The following is a 17721-nucleotide window of genomic DNA, read 5'->3' as shown; positions in this document are numbered from 1 at the left end:
TACAGTCATCCACAAAATACTAAAAGTACTCCTAGGGTATCAACTCAAAAATCCATCTAACCCTAGCTCATCCACTTACCCTATATACAGGGCAGCTCAAACCACTTCTACTGCTGCGGGGCTCTATCCGCCCTCCAACCTAGATTTCCTAAAATGTTTTTAATGTTGGGGTGAGACACCTCTCAGTAAAAGAGATAAATTAATATCAGTGTGTGGCAACATGAGTATTTTTCGTGGTATACATATAAATAGTACATAATTCATAACTGGTATAACAGTTGTATCATATTGCATAAAACATGGTTTATCATAACATAGCGTATCATACTAAATTTATGTACTGAGAAATCATCTCATATAACCATATCATACGTAACTTATTACCCAAAATAGATAGTTAGTTAGCTATCGTCATGTCTTACCCCCCACATGACAGGGTTGTGCGGCCCATAGGCGGGACCTAGCAATGGCTGGCCGACCATGCTAAATCAAACATAAGTCTATAATTATGATGGACCTATTTCACCTGTGCCGGTCTACCAGGGGAACTACGGCAGTCCCATAAAACCACATCGACTGCCATCTCCACACTCTACATAAGATGTGTGGTAGCACTAACATATTCATAATCATAAACATATAGCTACGGTACCGTACTTCATAAAATTGAACTAAACTATCCGAGTTCTGATAACATATAATACATTCCATATTAAAATATAGTGGTTTCGTAATTCAGAGTAATATCTGACATAAACATATTTCATGATTTTTTAAATAATCACGGCATCAGCGCCGACATAATTCGTAACGTAAAATCACGGCAATTTCTTCGGTATAATTCATAACGTAAAATCATGGCATTTACGCCAACATAATTCATAACGTAAAAATCACGGCGTTTACGCCGGTATAATTCATAACATAAAAATCACGGTGCTTATGCCAGCATATTTCATTACGTAATAATCATAAATTCTTGCATTATTTAACATAATCTATAAAACATAATTCCTGTACTATTTTTTTAGGGTTTTCTAGAAAACTACTATAACATACTCATCTAGGAAAACTCATAATATTTCAATATAGCATAATTTCATGAAAATATTATACTCATGCCACACAAATATACATAACCTTATAAACTCATAATTAATTCTGAAATCATTTTTTCATATAAAACATGCTTAAATAATTTCCCTGTTCAACAGCAGTATTCCCAAACATAGTTCTAAATCATACATATTTTTCTGGAAATAAATATTGTATAAAAATAAATAATTTCACGAAAAGACTAACTTAATTTATCCCCTTACCTAACTTACTGAGAAGACCACAAAATACTACAAATTTACATCTATGTGTTCCTTAGTTCAACACCCTGAAATTTCATTTTCCCAATCAAACTTCAGTATAATACTATCTAAAGCATTTTTCCTAGTCTAACAATACCAAATAACTTATAAAGTCTAAAATAACTAACTTACCTAGATTTTCGGATGGTGCCCAAATTAGCCTAATCAACAAATTACTCCAACAGATTTGTAAAAAATCTTCGCAGGAGTAATGTGGCGGCTTCCGATCGTCGAACCGGCGTGTAACAAGGCCAGAATTCTAGAGAGAGGGAGGAGAGGACGAAATTCTAGAGAGAGAAACGGTCCTGCATGCAATTTTCTCGCAGAAAAACGATTTTTGGCTTTTTATATAGTGCTTGTCCACGTGGCCTTGTCGACAAGTCTATGAAGGGAGTTCGTCGACGAACACCTTCCCCTCGTTGACGAGTTTCAGGCCCTGAAAACAGCCCTCTCGGTAATTTCTCGTCGACGAGACATGCGTCCCCGTCGACAAGCCCAAGAGGCCTGCTTGTCAACAAGCACTTTGCACTCGTCGACGAGACCCTACTGAAACCCCCTATTTAAAATTCTTTTTCTCTCCTTTTATTATTTAATTACTATAATTCTTCAAGGCTCTACAGAAAACATGAACCATACAATATTGCAACGCGGCTCGAAACTTCACAAGGCAGATGGGTGGAAGAGCTCCCATCCATAATCTAGGCTTACCACACGACCTGACGAGCAGCAACAGGAGAAACCCCATTCATGCTCACTTTCGGAGCAGAGGCAATCATTCCAGCTAAGGTCAGAATCCCTTCCCAGCGGAGGCAACATTTTGATGAAAGGAACAACAGCGAAGAATTAAGGGCGAAGTTAGACCTCCTAGAGGAGAGACAAAAACAAGCACATATGAGAATTGTCATGTACCAACAAAAGTGGCCAGGTACTACAACACTCGTGTTAGAGCGCGAACATTCCACCCAAGAGAACTGGTCCTCAGGAAGGTGCGAACCAACCCAGCAGAGCCTGGAGCAAACAAGCTAAAGCCGAATTGGGAGGGCCATGCCAAGTGGCGTTAGAAATCAAGCCGGGGACATACACCTTAGAGGACTTAGCAGGAAGGGAGATAAAAAACACATGAAACTCTGATATGTTGAAAAAGTACTACTCCTGAAATTTCATTGTGCAAAAAGTTGTACAACAGAATTGAAATTCCATACGCTGAAAGTAGTATGACAAGAATTTCAAAAGTACAGTATCAATATCAATAAAACCACAAGATGGTCTATTCAATCATCAACTTTGCTTCCTTCTACAAAATCTTCTTCCCCAGGCTCGTCCTCTTCGTCCATCTCCTCCCCTGATACTGGGTTCTCTTTGTTGTAGCCATACGAACACATACCAGTAAGGGAAAGGTCAAGGTGCATCGTCCTGACCTGCTCCTGGCACCTTTTAAAGCCTTCACAGTAGGTCTTGGCAGTGTCAAAGATGAACTATTCGAAATCTTTGTACTCTAATACCGTGGCCCTAACGGCATCAGCAGCAGCAGCAGGAATCTCCTTGCTGCGAATCTTCTCTATTTCCTCTCGGAGGGCCCTCTCGCAAAGTTCTGCTACAGCCCGGGCTTCGTGAAGTTCATTCTGAGCAGCAACGTACTTATCCTTGGCTTCCAAGGTCTACCGGTACATCTCAGTTACCTTCTTCTCCTGGACCAGAACCATAGTCACCATTTGTAAACCACATAAGGTTAGCAGGAATTAAAAGCAACAAAATATATATATATATATATATATATAATGATAACAGGCCCTAAAGGTACCTGGTACGTAGTATGTCGTATGGTCATAGACAAGTGATTCGGAAGGGAACACTGGGTTGCCACTAGGTCTTCCATATGCCCCACCCGACGCAACCCAGGACCGAAAAGGGTTGGCTCGTGAAAGATGGCCCTGCTTAAAATAGCCGAGCCAGGTGGATTTGCCACAGGAGGGGGCTTGTTCTCGGCTATAGGAGCTTCCTCCCTCTAGGAAGAATCCCCTTAAAATTCCCTCTTCTTCTTCTTGCTTTTGCTCGACCTCTGCTTCTTGGCATCGGCCATCAAGGCCTTATACTTGTTGAAGTCCATATCTACAAAAAGAAAAGAGGGATAAGGGTACAGATCGCTACTGAGAAATATAAGTATACACACCATGAAATCGAGGCAAGGACGAGACTTGGGAAACGCGGCTAAGCCCACACTGCACAAGGGTGCGCTCCTTGAGTAGCTCCTCATGATGGACAATCCCTTGCTGTCCAATAGCTCGTAGGTCTTTAAGGATAGCCTGCTTGGAGGGAGACAGCAGAGAAGATATGTGACGCAGCCGGGTTAAATGAAAAAGAAGGAAGAGGTAAGCGACATGCACTTACACTGTAGAGACCCGAAGAATTATAGTAATTAAATAATAAAAGAAAATAGAAAAAAGAAAAATTCAAAAGGGATTCACAGGGTCTCATCAACGAATGCAGGGCGCTCGTCGACGAGCATCCTTCTTGGCGCTCGTCGACGAGCATCCTTCTTGGGCTCGTCGACGTGGACACGTGTCTCGTCGATGGGAATTTACCGAGAGAGTTGATTTCAAGGTCTAAAACTCGTCGGCGAGATGACATGGCTCGTCGATGAGATGACGTGGCTCGTCAACGAGGCCACGTGGACAAGTATTCTATACAAGGCCAAAAATCACATTTCTGTGAGGATTTCATGCAACAATTCCTCTCTCTCTATAGAATTCGTCTCCTCCTCCTTCTCTCTAACATTCCGGCTTCATTTTTCGCCAGTTCAACAATCGAAAGCCGCCGCGCTACTCCTGGGAAGAGGCTTTTCAAGTTTGTTGAAGTAGATTGTTGGTTAGGCCAACTTGGGCACCATCCCAAAACCAGGGTAAATTGATTATTTGGATATTTTCAGTACTACCATGCTTATATGAGTTTAGATTCTGTGTTGTATGGGAATATACTAGTGTTTTATGGAATAAAACTAGGGTATTATGTTTTCAGGATTAGGATGTTTTTGAAACCCTACAGATATGGGTTGAGGACCCTAGTGGGTATATTTTCAGGAACTCAAGTAAATTATAATTTAGAAATGCTAAATATGTGGAGTTGAGAAAATATGAATGTGATAATTATTATGGTAAATTCAATTGTGTGACTGGGAATTATATGAGTGTTATTTCAGGGAGTTGAAAATTATAAACGCCGCATGCGTAAGATTGTTAAATAGTAGCTAGAGATAGATAGCTGGGTAAAGGGAATAAATGTTATGCCAGCCTTATTAGACATTTTACCACTATAATATAGTATTTGATCGAAGCATGAAAATTATACAGTTTTTTAGAACATATTTATAGAGTTTTATTGAATTGTGTGGCGTGAGAAATATTGGAATATTATACAATATGTTATATAGTTTTACAGAAGCATGATTATATAGCCTACAGAGTTATGAAACATAGCTTATACAATTTTATATACAGAGCTACGATTATAACAGAATTATACAGAAATACAGTTTATATGATATACAGTATTTTACAGAATCATTCTTATACAGTATTTTACAAAATTATGTTTACGTAGTATATTTCAGAACAAGATTGTACAGTATTTTACAGAGTTGATTATACAGTGTTTTATTACCATGATTATACAGAATTTTATAGAATCATGATCTATAGAATATAGAACCATGATTATACAGAATTTTATAGAACCATGATATACAGAATATAGAACCATGATATATAAATATACAGATTATACAGAATATAGAGCCATAACATACAGAATACAGAATTACAATTACAGCATTACAAAATATACAGATATACAGTTATTACAGTATCATGGCTATACAGTTGATATAGAATCATGGTCATAACAGAAATACAGAATCATGGTAAAACAGCTAGATTTATATAGAAATATTAGTCTACAGTATCAGACCTTGATGGAATACAGCAGTTTACAGAGCACGGTACCATTGCGTTATAGTATAGACAGTGCAACCATACGTCTCAAATAGAGTATGGTACAACCGATTGTGCCCTCAGGTAGAGTTGTGAGCTCCCTAGCGTCTGAACCAGGTGGAGCGGGCCTTTCATGCTATAGACATCTAGATATGCATACAATTAGACTAGCACTAGAGGGCCAACCAGTGTTTAGCTCCGCCTACGAGCTGCACAACTCAATCATGAGGGGGTAAGTCATGACATATTGCCATCTAGGGGGAAGTTTATAGATATATAGTTATGTATAGTACACATAGAAAGCAAAGATTATGTATTATAGATAGAAGTACTTTTGAATAGATAACTCAGAAATTTTCATATTCTATATGATATAAGCATGTGTTATTATACAAATGTTTTTCTTGATATATATTGTATACAGTATTAATTAAATGATATGTTGCCAACTAACTCATATGCCACACACTTGTGATAACATGTTTCTCCTTACTAAGAGGTGTCTCACCCCAACATTATTAAACATTTCAGGTAATCCAAAGAGGTGAGCAGGGCCGGCTCAGATGTAGAGGTGGTGTTGAGTCGGCATAGCTTTTGGGGTGAGTTTTGGGCTGGTCTGTGGAGCCCACAATATTTTGGGACTTTTGGAAAGTGTTATGTATATGTGTGTATGGGTACAGCTAGATATATAATACTCTAATATTATATTTTAGAATATGTTGGATATGTATATACTTTTGCTGCTTAGGTGTTATATGAAATGTATAGGACACCACGGTCCCACTTCGGGCCATGATGACGTCAGTTATGCTCATGTAAGGTTTCAGAGCTCATTTATTAATATAGAAAAGGAAAAAGAAAAAGGAATGAAATTTCAGGTTGTTACATACACATAGCTCATGCATACACAATAAGTAAAGGAGGAAGGAAAGAATATCACCGTCAAGAGGAGTAGACCAAATGCGAGGCCCTTGATAGTTTAACTCCCCAGATGCAAAAAAGTATCGGGACTTCCAATTTTGAATGGAAGAGCTACCAAGGGTAAAGAGCTTATAGTCGGAAACAGAGTTGAAGTAGTACAGTTCCGTTTCTATAGAGTGCATCCTCATCTGGAAGCAGCTCTGAAAGAGAGGCACTGTGGGTTGATGACCTTGTTGGAGGAGGAGGAGGACAGCAAAAGACACCAACAACAGGTAGGAGTTGGGAACCAATTGTGAGGGTGCTATGTTACAAAAACGTAACACATTAGAAAAAAAAAAAGGGACTAAAAGGTAGCCTAAGTCCTAAGTCGAGAGAGTCAGTATATAAATAGATTTCATTGGGACCAGGGTCGAGAGCGAACTCAGAGCTGGCAGGTAATCTAATGTTAATGTCAGAAGGGATAGCAAAAAAATGACAGACATTTTGCATATCCAAGGGAGAAAGATCACACCGTGCACTCCTCACAGTAATTGGAGGCTTGGCCTAAGGAACCGAGGACTCCATGAGAAAATCAAGCGCAAGACAAACAAGATAAACAACTTGCGCTACTATACAAATTGGATCAACAAGACAAAATTTTCACAAGAACGTTGAAGAACAAAGCAAAAACAAGCATACAATACCAAACACAAACAGAATAAAGAAACAAAGACAAGGGCGAAAGGAGAGCATACCTAGCAGAGGGAAGGGACCCCTTGGTTGAGACAAGAAACAAATAAGCGAGCTCACATTCTTTATAGAGAAGCCCACATGAATCCCCAAAAAAGTTAGCATCTCGAGAAGGTGGGAACTCATCAATCCGTGTGTGCGTCTCAAGGAAAAAAGATCAAATCCTTGTGCAGATGCTGATGTGGCGACAATTCCAATGAATCTCGATTCTCCAAAGGTATGACACAATTAACAAGAGACTCTTAAATTTTGCAGGAGCGGCAAACGTAATGAATAGACACCAACGTCACATTAGAGCAACCCAACTGGCAAGCACAGCTTGCGAGGCCAGAAGGTTGCCTAAAAAACAAGCACAGCTATTTAGGCAAAGAAGAATAGACCCAACTGACGAGCACCGCTCGTGAGGCCATGGAATTGCTCAACAAATAAGCACAACTCATTAGGCAAAAAAGAATAGACCCAACTGATGAACACCGCTCGTGATGCCAGAAGAACGCCTAACAAATGAGCACAGCTCATTAGGTAAAGAAGGCCCAACTGACAAGCACAGCTCGTGAGGTCACGCAGCTGCCCAACAAATGAGCACAACTAATTAGGCAAAGAAGGCCCAACGGACGAGCACAACTCGTGAGGTCACGCAACCGCCTAACAAATGAGTACAACTTATTAGGCAAAGAAGACCCAACCGACGAGTAGTTCGGCAGAAACAGCTTAGCAAGAAATGTCACGACGAGCAACACGGCAGAAAAGGTTCGGCAAGAAATGCCACGACGAGCTGCTCGGCAGAAATAGCTCGGTAAGAAATGCCACGATGAGCAGTTCGGTAAGAATAGCTCAACAAGAAATGCCACGACGAGCAACTCAGCAAGAAATTCCATGAAGAGCAACTCGTTAGAAACATTTGGCAAGAAATTCCGCGACGAGCAGCTCAGCAGAAAAAGTTCGGCAAGAAATGCCACGATGAGCAGCGTGACAGGAACAGTTCGGCAAGAAATGCCGCAAAGAGCAGCTCGGCAGGAATAGCTAGATAAGAAATGCCGTGAAGAGTAGCTCGGCAAGAAATGTCACGACGAGTAGCTCGGCAGGAACAGCTCGGCAAGAAATGCCACAATGAGCAACTCGGCAGGAACAGTTCGGCAAGAAATGCCACAAAGAGCAGTTCGGCAGAAACAGCTTGGCAAGAAATGCCATAACGAGTAACTCGGCAGAAACAGCTTGCCAAGAAATGCCCTGAAGAGCAGCTTAGCAGAAACAGTTCGGCAAGAAATGCCACGAAGAGTAACTCAACAAAAACAGTTCGGTAAGAAATGCCATGACGAGCAGCTCGCCAGAAACAGTTCGGCAAGAAATACCACAAAGAACAGCTCGGCAAGAGCAACACAGCAAAGACAGCCCGGCAAAGACAGTTTGACAGCTTGGCAAAAAGTTAGCATCGGCTCAACAAAACTAACTCAGTCAAACCCTTCTGATATCGGCTCGGCAAAACCAACTCAGTCTAACATCGGCTTGGAAAAACTAACTCATCTGAATCCCCCTGTAGCATTGGTTCGGAAAAATGCAACCTGGCACGCAAATCGGCTCAGCGGAGCCGAGGGGGAATCCAACCGACTCAGACCAGCCGACCTAAAAAATTAATAATAATAAAAGAAAAAAATAAAAGAGAGAGGGAGACAGGACACCAACTCAAAATTTCAAGAACGAGTTTCAAAAATTCGAAATTAGGGGAGACAACTGATATGCCCTAAATATATCAACTTATAAAAGGAAGTCAAAACCCAGCAATCATTACCCAAGTCAAATATTCTGAGAGGAGCAATTAGTTCTAACCTAATAATGAAGGGAGAGATCCATGCTGGCACCTTAAACCTCTAGAGCGATCCACGCCCCCTACGTCATAATGATAGATCACTCGAAGGTCCAATCTCGCCACTATAAAGAAGGGTAATGCAAACAAGCATAGGTAACTCACTCTTAACCTAATTTTACTGTTGCATTCAACCTCTTCGAAGCGTTCCCTTACTTAGGCATCAGAGTGATCGCTCGGAGTACACCCTGGGTCCTCCAAGTCTATTTTGTTTTCATCCTTTTCAGGTCATCATCGAAAGTCGGGGAGCAACGTCGTAGGTCATAACCATTTTTATCCCGCAACAATGTTAAAAGATAAATTAATTAATGAATATATTCGTTATAACTTAACATAACACCTATAGAATATAAAGTAAGGGAGGGGCAATTGACTTTGTTTGAACACCTATAAAATAGGATAAATACTACACTAATAAGGAAGAATAAGTTAGTTACTCATTACTGTAACGGTAAGGGATTAGGTAAACTTAAAATAATTTGAAATGATATGCTAAGTAAGGATTTAACAACACTCAAATTGTTCAAAGAAATTATCCCAAATTAGCAAAATAAAAGATTACGTACCAAATCTTACGTTATGGGACTTACGACTGTGCTGTTGTACTTATTTTATATTTTTATTATTTTAATTATATAATTAGATATTATTTAATTCAAAAAATGAGCATTTATTTAATCAAGTTTCTAGTTTCATTTATTCAAAAATACTAACTAAACATATTACTATTTTTAATTTTAAGTTTTTTTTTTTTTTTTTTTTTTAATTTTTTTTTTTAATTTTGATTTTCATAAATTCTAACCACAACATAAAAAGGTCAAATTTAAAACCAAAAAAAAAAAAAGGGGGGAAACAGGAAAAACAGAGGAAGGTGAACGTCAAACCTTTTTCCATGGAGAAGAACATTCGAGACAGCAACGAACAGAAGAACCTTCTCGATCCCAAAACCACGCTAATGGTTAATCAAAAGAAGAAGAAGAACAAGAAACGAACATAGAAAATTCCAGAAGCGCGATAGCCCATTCCATGGCTGAGCAATCCTTCCCATGAAGCGAACTACACGACATTCGAATTCGCTAGAACCTCTTCCTCTCTTCGCTACAAATAGCCCTTCTGATTTCCATCTCCCTTCATCTGAATAAGATTCCTAAATTCTCAATCTGGTCAATAAATCTCTTCGTTTCGGATTCCCTGTTTCCGATCACTAGATTCTCTTCGCTTCGAATTCCTGTGCGTGCATTAGCAATGGCGGATGTGCAGATGGGAGATGTGGAGACCTTCGCATTCCAGGCAGAGATCAACCAGCTTCTCAGTCTCATCATCAACACGTTCTACAGCAACAAGGAGATCTTCCTCCGCGAGCTCATCAGCAATGCTTCTGACGTACGTAGCGTGGTTTTGAATCTCTGATAATGATACTGTGATTCTATTTGGTTCGGTTATGTTGTATTTTCGGGGTTTCTTTTGGGCTTTGGCTTTGTGACTGAGATTTTAACTGGGTCTGTGCAGGCGTTGGATAAGATTCGATACGAGAGCTTAACGGACAAGAGCAAGCTGGATGCTCAACCAGAGCTGTTCATCAGGCTTGTTCCTGACAAAGCCAACAAGACCCTCTCTATTATTGACAGTGGCGTTGGCATGACTAAAGCAGGTATGGATTTGTTTGTGACGAACCTTTCTCTCTGTTACTTCTGTAATTGCATCGATTTGAATTGAATTGAGTTGTGGCCTCTTCAATTTCCAGACTTGGTGAACAACTTGGGGACAATTGCGAGGTCAGGAACTAAGGAGTTCATGGAGGCACTGCAGGCTGGGGCCGACGTGAGCATGATTGGTCAGTTCGGTGTGGGGTTTTACTCTGCTTATCTGGTGGCTGAGAAAGTTGTTGTGACGACAAAGCACAATGACGACGAACAGTACGTCTGGGAGTCGCAGGCTGGTGGGTCTTTCACCGTTACCAGGGATGATGGAGGAGAGCAGCTGGGCAGAGGAACCAAGATCACGCTCTTCCTCAAGGAAGATCAGGTGAGAATTTCAAGACCCATATTCTGATGTTTTTTTTTTATGTTGCGAGAGAAAGTTGGATTTTATGGTAGTGCGGGTTGAGTCGGCTGACAGGTGCACTGTGGGTTGCGTTGAGAGGTGAAAATTGTGAAAGTCGTGTTCAGAACTTTTTGTCTTTACCGCGTAATATTTGGTTTTGGGGTTGATGTGATGTGGGGCAGTGGGGGTATCGGTGCAAACTGCTAAAGCCATGTTTTGAATTTTCCGTCCTTCGTGCGTGAAGGTTGTAGTTTTGGATTGATTTGCAACGTGGGTTGACGGGTGTGATAGAAAAGTAGGAAGAACAGAGAAAACTACAGCAAGGAAGAAGATAAACCAAAAAATAATATTGTATTCTTTTCCATGCGTGAACAGTCATCCCAGGCCTGTATATATACAGGGCAGCAGGCCAGAAAAATTCCCTCGCAACTAACTAACAGAAAAGGAGAATAAAAAGGAAAACAGAAAAATATATTTTTGAAAACAGAAAGCAATATTCTCGAGCGGGAGGTTGTTGGGGATTTGCTGATAGGGTGCAATGTGAATATGGGTTTATTTTCATTCATCACAAGTAATTTTAACAAATAGATCAAATATGAAAATTTTTTGTGATGGTTTTCTTGGGATAGAATGCAAAATTAAGGTTTATTGGTACCCGTGCTTAGAATTTTTTCTTTAATGCGTAATGTCGGGTTTTGAACTTTTGTAGTTGACTTGGTGTGGATTTGTCCGTGCAGTTGGAATACTTGGAAGAGAGGAGGTTGAAGGACCTGGTGAAGAAGCACTCTGAGTTCATTAGCTACCCAATTTATCTCTGGATAGAGAAGACTACAGAGAAAGAGCTGAGTGATGATGAAGATGAGGAACCCAAGAAGGAAGAGGAAGGTGCCATTGAGGATGTGGATGAGGAGAAAGAGAGCGAGTCCAAGCAGAAAAAGATGGTTAAGGAGGTGTCTCATGAGTGGCAGCTCATTAACAAGCAGAAACCCATTTGGCTGAGAAAGCCAGAGGAGATCACCAAGGAGGAGTATGCCTCTTTCTACAAGAGCCTGACCAATGATTGGGAGGATCATCTCGCAGTAAAGCACTTCTCTGTTGAAGGGCAGCTTGAATTCAAGGCCATTCTCTTTGTTCCCAAGAGAGCCCCCTTTGATCTCTTTGACACAAGGAAGAAGATGAGCAACATCAAGCTCTATGTCCGGAGAGTGTTCATCATGGACAACTGCGAAGAGCTAATTCCAGAGTACCTTGGATTTGTGAAGGGTGTTGTGGATTCTGATGATCTACCCCTTAATATTTCCCGCGAAATGCTGCAGCAGAACAAGATTCTGAAGGTGATAAGGAAGAATCTCGTGAAGAAGTGCGTTGAGATGTTCAATGAAATTGCGGAGAATAAAGAGGACTATAACAAGTTCTATGAAGCCTTCTCAAAGAATTTGAAGTTGGGCATCCATGAGGACAGCCAGAACAGGGCCAAGATTGCTGACCTGCTCAGGTACCATTCTTCAAAGAGTGGTGAGGAGATGACCAGCTTGAAGGATTATGTTACAAGGATGAAGGAAGGCCAAAAGGACATATATTATATAACCGGTGAAAGCAGAAAAGCTGTTGAAAATTCGCCCTTCCTAGAGCGATTGAAGAAGAAAGGGCATGAAGTACTCTTTATGGTGGATGCCATTGATGAGTATGCTGTTGGGCAATTGAAAGAGTATGATGGGAAGAAGCTGGTTTCTGCAACCAAAGAAGGACTGAAACTTGAGGATGAGAGTGAGGAAGAGAAGAAGAAAAAGGAGGAAAAGAAGAAGTCTTTTGAGAACTTGTGCAAGACAATCAAGGACATTCTCGGTGACAAGGTGGAGAAAGTGGTGGTTTCTGATAGAATTGTGGATTCCCCATGTTGCTTGGTCACGGGTGAGTACGGGTGGACAGCAAACATGGAGAGAATCATGAAGGCACAGGCTCTGAGAGACAACAGCATGAGCTCTTACATGTCCAGCAAGAAGACAATGGAGATCAACCCAGACAATGGCATAATGGAGGAGCTCAGGAAGAGGGCCGAGGTTGATAAGAATGATAAGTCAGTGAAGGATTTGGTGATGCTTCTCTTTGAGACTGCCCTCTTAACTTCTGCGTTCAGCCTTGATGACCCCAACACTTTTGGAGCCAGAATTCACAGGATGCTGAAGTTGGGTCTTAGCATTGATGAGGACGGGACTGATGATGATGACACAGAGATGCCTCCGCTGGAGGAGGATGGAAATGAGGAGAGCAAGATGGAAGAAGTGGACTGAGAGATGTTGAATTTGTGTGTCTAACAGATTCTGGTGGGAAAGGGATATTGTGGCTTGTGGGTCTGCGTAACTTTGGTTATCTGTTAGGCCTTCTCTTTTTCCATTTTTTGGTCTCTTGTTGGTAAATTGGGTGCTTGGCATTTTCTGGTCAATGACCATGTCACCCTTTTGTTGTCATATTTCACTCGTATAATCAAATGCAATTGTTTTTGAGAATGAGCTAAAACTCTTTTTCTGGTATCACTTGTTTTTGTCTTGGTGGATAACCTAAATTATGCAGAAAAATGGTGTTTGATTATATTCCAGCAGTAGTAAAAATATTCTAGAAAATATTGAGTAATGCTCCAAACCTCCTCATATACTCTACCCTCTTGAGGGAAAGCTGGCATGTCCGTTTAAGGAGAATGAACTCTATGTTGGGCGGTGACTGAAGAAGACTGCTCAGTGACCTGAGTCTCATACAATTTCTGCATACATGAAATTTTGATTGATCTAACCATCATTATTGAAGCTCCGACTCTTGAATGAATGTCAATCCTTTGTGCTAATTTCCAAATCCTTTCTCAGCAATCCCTGTTGGTCGAGTCTGGTAAGGATGTTCCCCAGCTGCCCACCTCTTTGCCTCGAGAAGAACTATTTTCCAATTCTATATCTACAGTGCGCTTGTTGAGTTCATGTACTGCAGAAAGAAACTTGAAATCGGGTTCCTGCATTCACGCCAATGTAATGAAATCCGGGCTCCAAAGCAATGCTTTCGTTAGTAATTCTCTTTTGCACATGTACTCAAAATGCGGGCAAATTGAAGATGCTGCACAGTTGTTTGAGCAAATGCCTGAGAGAACCATTGTGTCTTGGACCTCAATGATATCTGGTTTCTGCCAGATTGGGGCAGTTACTGAAGCAGTATCAATTTTTTGGCACATGTTAGAGAGTGTTCATCCTAATGAGCACACACTCTCAGTGCTTCTCCAAGCTTGTGCACAGAGAGGTGATCCAAATATGGCTCAGGTTATCCATGGATATGCAGTAAAGTACGGGTTCATCACTGATCAATTCTTGCATAATTCTTTACTAGATGCTTACTCAAAATCCAGGTCCTTGGCAGCTGCAGTGAGACTTATAAAAAAATCAAGTTGCAGAGATGTGGTCTCTTGGACTTCAGTTATTTCAGGTTGTGTAATCAATGGATTAACGTGGGAGGCTCTTACTTTCTTCTTCCAGATGCAAGAAGATGGGATAATACCGAACAAGATAACGATTCTTAGCGTCTTGCATGCATGCTCCTTGATTAATGAATGGCGTCTATTCCAGTGTATTCATGGCTTCATTATGAAATTAGAATTGTTTAACGATGCTCTTGTAGCGAATTCTCTAGTTGAGATGTATTCTGTGAATAGGTGCTGTCTTGAAGGTGTAAAAATCTTTTGTGAGTTTGGTTTTACTGGTGAAGGCAAGTATCTTAGTCCAGAGACCATGGCCAATCTTCTTCAAGGGTGTGGCGACTCTGGTCTTTTGGAACTGGGAGAACAGATTCATGGCTACCTGTTCAAACATGGATTTTTTCCTTGTACAATCATCGAAAACTCTCTCATCAACATGTATGGAGAAAACCTACGGGATGATTCTGCATATCAACTTTTTAGAGCAATGAGCAGTCCAGATATAGTTTCTTGGAATACCATGATCACAAACCTTGTCAAGAATGAACGATCTTACGAAGCATTAAAGCTTCTTAGTGAGATCCATTCAAAAGGTGAAAGTGACATGATTTTTCCTGATCACGTTACCATGTTATCATCAATTCAAGCTAGTTCAAACTTGGCATCCATGCAAATGGGATTAGTAATTCATGGATATACAACCAGGGCAGGCTTGGTTGATGATATTTTCATTCAAAATGCTCTAATAGACATGTACGGGAAGTTGGGCAGGATTGATTTGGCAGAAAATGTTTTTAAGGAAATTCCTGAAAAGGATCTGGGTTCGTGGAATTCGATGATTGCAGCATTTGGAATCAATGGAGATGGAGTATCAGCTCTGTGCACTTTCACTGAATTGAACAAGGTGGGTATGTGCCAACCAAATGCTATATCATTCGTTAGCGTTCTTTCTGCCTGTGCTCATGCAGGATTGGTAGATGAAGGTCTTGAAATATTCAGCTGCATGGAGAGAGTTTACAGTGTTGAGCCGAGAATGGAACATTTTGGTTGTGTGGTGGATCTTTTGGGAAGATCAGGGAGGCTTGAAGAAGCAGAAGCCTTCGTAAGGAGGATGCCTTTAAGCCCAGGACCAGCAGTGTGGGGTGCATTGCTGGGCGCTTGTGGGGTATTCGGCAATGTGGAAATAGCTGAGACAGCAGCAGAGAAGCTGTCCATTTTGGAACCCGATGGGAAGGTTTGGAGAGTTACGCTGGCGAATGTTTATGCACGTGTGGGGAGATGGAAGGATGCAGCGAAGGTGAGAGCAGAAATGAGAGGATCAGAAGGGCTGCAAAAGGAGGGAGGATGGAGCAGTGTGGAGGTGAGAGGAGAGATGTTCAGATTTATGGTGGGTGATACAGGACATCCAGAGAGTAAAATGATTTACAAAGTTGTGGATGGAATACAGAAACACATTGGGGCAGATCAGATGCTCTGGCTTTGTAGAAATGGAGAGTAGAACCCTTGTAATTTGTATTGAATTTTGTTAAATTTAATAAAATTCAAAACCCAAGCCTATAAAGGGCCATTGTCTCTTCCAAGGCTGAGAACTCTCTGGCCTTGAAAACATTTTTCTTTATTTGTTTGTAATTTTTCAAATAATTACAAACACATTGCAACTCCCTAAAAATTTTTATAGCTCTCCAATAGTAGAAAGCAGGGAGATGAATTTATTTTTACTTGAAAAATTAAAAACAGAAAACCAAAAACAAAACCATTTTGCACGACAAAACAAACGCCAAAGAATTGAAAGAAGAGTTGAATTGCTACGTAATAAGTTAAACTTCATGGCTGAACTTTATAACAGAAACAGATGGAGGAAGATGTAGAAAACAGAAAATAAAGCTCTTGTAATTCGTATTGAATTTTGTTAAATTTAGCAATATTCTGGAGGGAGTCCTATCAAGGGTCATTGTCTCTTCAATGGCTCATATGTGCCAAGCAGGCACAAAAACCTTGTCGAGATTTTTAAAATTTCACGGTCAACTTTGAATTTATGATCGCTCATACTCATGTTGACTTTCTATTGGCATTCATACGGAAGTTAAAGAATAATTAATAATTTTTTTTTCCAATTATGTCATAAACCCTCCCAAGCTGCTAGCTTTTTACACGTTTTTTTTTTTCCAATTATGTCATCAATCCTCAACCTACAAGTTGCTTATCTTTTTTATCTACTATTTGAAATATACTTAAAATATTTTGTTCTAATCATAAGTAAAATTGTAGGAAATTTGATGGGAGTCGTAGCTATTGAAGCAATGAGAACTAAAGATTCATTATTTTTGTTTCAATTTGATATAGAGCAAAACTGAATAAAGATGTCTCTTTTGAAGGTAGACAACATAAAATAAGCTTAATAAGGATAAAAAGGGAGTGTTGTGAAGTAAATTGTGAATGTCGCCATCCCCAATAAATGCCTCCAACCACTCCCATCACTCTTGCTCCCTCAAAGCATCTGTATCTTCCATGCTCGTTGAATAATGAAGAAAAGACAAAATAAATATAATTCTCACATGCTCCTTCTACGGCTATAAAAGGAAGCGCTGATGAGGAGACGGGTGTGCGCAGAAATCAAAAGAGAATCAGACTGAGAAGAAAGTAAACTCAGACAAAAGGAGGAGAAGCAAAAGAGAAAAGAAAAGTGAGATATTTTGTACAAGATAAGGAAGTAAGATATTTGTGCAAAGTCAGATACATGTTGTAATTCCTTTAACATAGTGGAGTTTGATCTCATCCGCCCGTGGAGTAGGTATATATGAACCATGTAAAAATCTGGTCTCGTCTCCATTTATTTACCATTGATTATTTGCATTTTTTATAACACGTTATCAGCACGAGACTCTAACCTACTGACATGTTTATTTAATTTTCTAATCAACTGACATATATATATATATATATATATATATATATATACCACCTTAAGAGTACAAATTCGGAAAAATAAAATAATATTTCTAAAGAAACATATTTAAGTAATATTATATTATTATCTCTATATTATTTCACTTTGTATATTTCACTTTTCTAAATCGCTTTATTACTGTTAATTTATTCAGATGTCGAATCTAAGCGAAGTTGAGTTTGTTCCCCTTAACATACTATCTATCATGTATTCTTGATATAGAAATCCATTTAAATGCAATGAACTTGGGGAATGCTATTTTAGATAGAAATACCGCATCTCTGCAGGATTACGCAAAAGTCATGATATTTATCCAACATCATTTAGAGGAAGAGTTAAAAATGGAATACTTCACTATTAAAGACTCACTTATCCTATGGAATAATTTAAAGGATAGATTTGACCACCAAAAAACAGTGATT

The 17721-nt window shown here is 39.9% G+C and overlaps 3 protein-coding genes across 5 annotated transcripts in view; 2 read left to right on the top strand and 1 right to left on the bottom strand.

Annotated features, from left to right (window-relative positions):
* The window catches only part of LOC131157148 (CAAX prenyl protease 1 homolog), a 29453-nt gene extending 18570 nt beyond the window's left edge, over positions 1-10883 (bottom strand). The window contains exon 1 of one of the 3 annotated variants that reach the window (XM_058111065.1): positions 9743-10883. In XM_058111065.1, coding sequence (XP_057967048.1) covers positions 9743-9764 — 22 coding nt within the window. In that variant the 5' untranslated portion in view covers positions 9765-10883. Of the gene's footprint in view, positions 1-8821; positions 8874-9742 lie in introns of those variants that run through there. The other 2 variants (XM_058111067.1, XM_058111066.1) reach the window with 2 other exon arrangements.
* LOC131157147 (heat shock protein 83-like) lies at positions 9704-13408 on the top strand. Its single transcript, XM_058111063.1, has 4 exons — positions 9704-10241; positions 10368-10509; positions 10603-10883; positions 11639-13408. Exons 1-4 carry the CDS (start codon positions 10104-10106, stop codon positions 13190-13192), a joined length of 2115 nt encoding a protein of 704 aa, XP_057967046.1. The 5' UTR covers positions 9704-10103; the 3' UTR covers positions 13193-13408.
* Positions 13409-13473: 65 nt separating this feature from the next.
* On the top strand, positions 13474-15932 carry LOC131157146 (pentatricopeptide repeat-containing protein At3g57430, chloroplastic-like). Its single transcript, XM_058111062.1, has one exon. It carries the CDS (start codon positions 13721-13723, stop codon positions 15848-15850), a length of 2130 nt encoding a protein of 709 aa, XP_057967045.1. The 5' UTR covers positions 13474-13720; the 3' UTR covers positions 15851-15932.
* Positions 15933-17721: the final 1789 nt, after the last annotated feature.

This window comes from Malania oleifera, chromosome 6, assembly GCF_029873635.1.
Source record: "Malania oleifera isolate guangnan ecotype guangnan chromosome 6, ASM2987363v1, whole genome shotgun sequence".
Lineage (NCBI taxonomy): Eukaryota > Viridiplantae > Streptophyta > Magnoliopsida > Santalales > Ximeniaceae > Malania > Malania oleifera.
The sequence above is the reverse complement of the archived record's forward strand: the minus strand, read 5'-3'. Positions and strand labels throughout refer to the sequence as shown.

Excerpts from the sequence above, each read along its gene's own strand:
- LOC131157147 (XM_058111063.1), top strand. The coding sequence starts at position 10,104 with ATGGCGGATGTGCAGATGGGAGATGTGGAGACCTTCGCATTCCAGGCA. Across the intron at positions 10,510-10,602 it reads CGTTGGCATGACTAAAGCAG|ACTTGGTGAACAACTTGGGG; the intron begins GTATGGATTTGT and ends TTCAATTTCCAG. Across the intron at positions 10,884-11,638 it reads TCTTCCTCAAGGAAGATCAG|TTGGAATACTTGGAAGAGAG; the intron begins GTGAGAATTTCA and ends TTGTCCGTGCAG.
- LOC131157146 (XM_058111062.1), top strand. The coding sequence starts at position 13,721 with ATGTCAATCCTTTGTGCTAATTTCCAAATCCTTTCTCAGCAATCCCTG.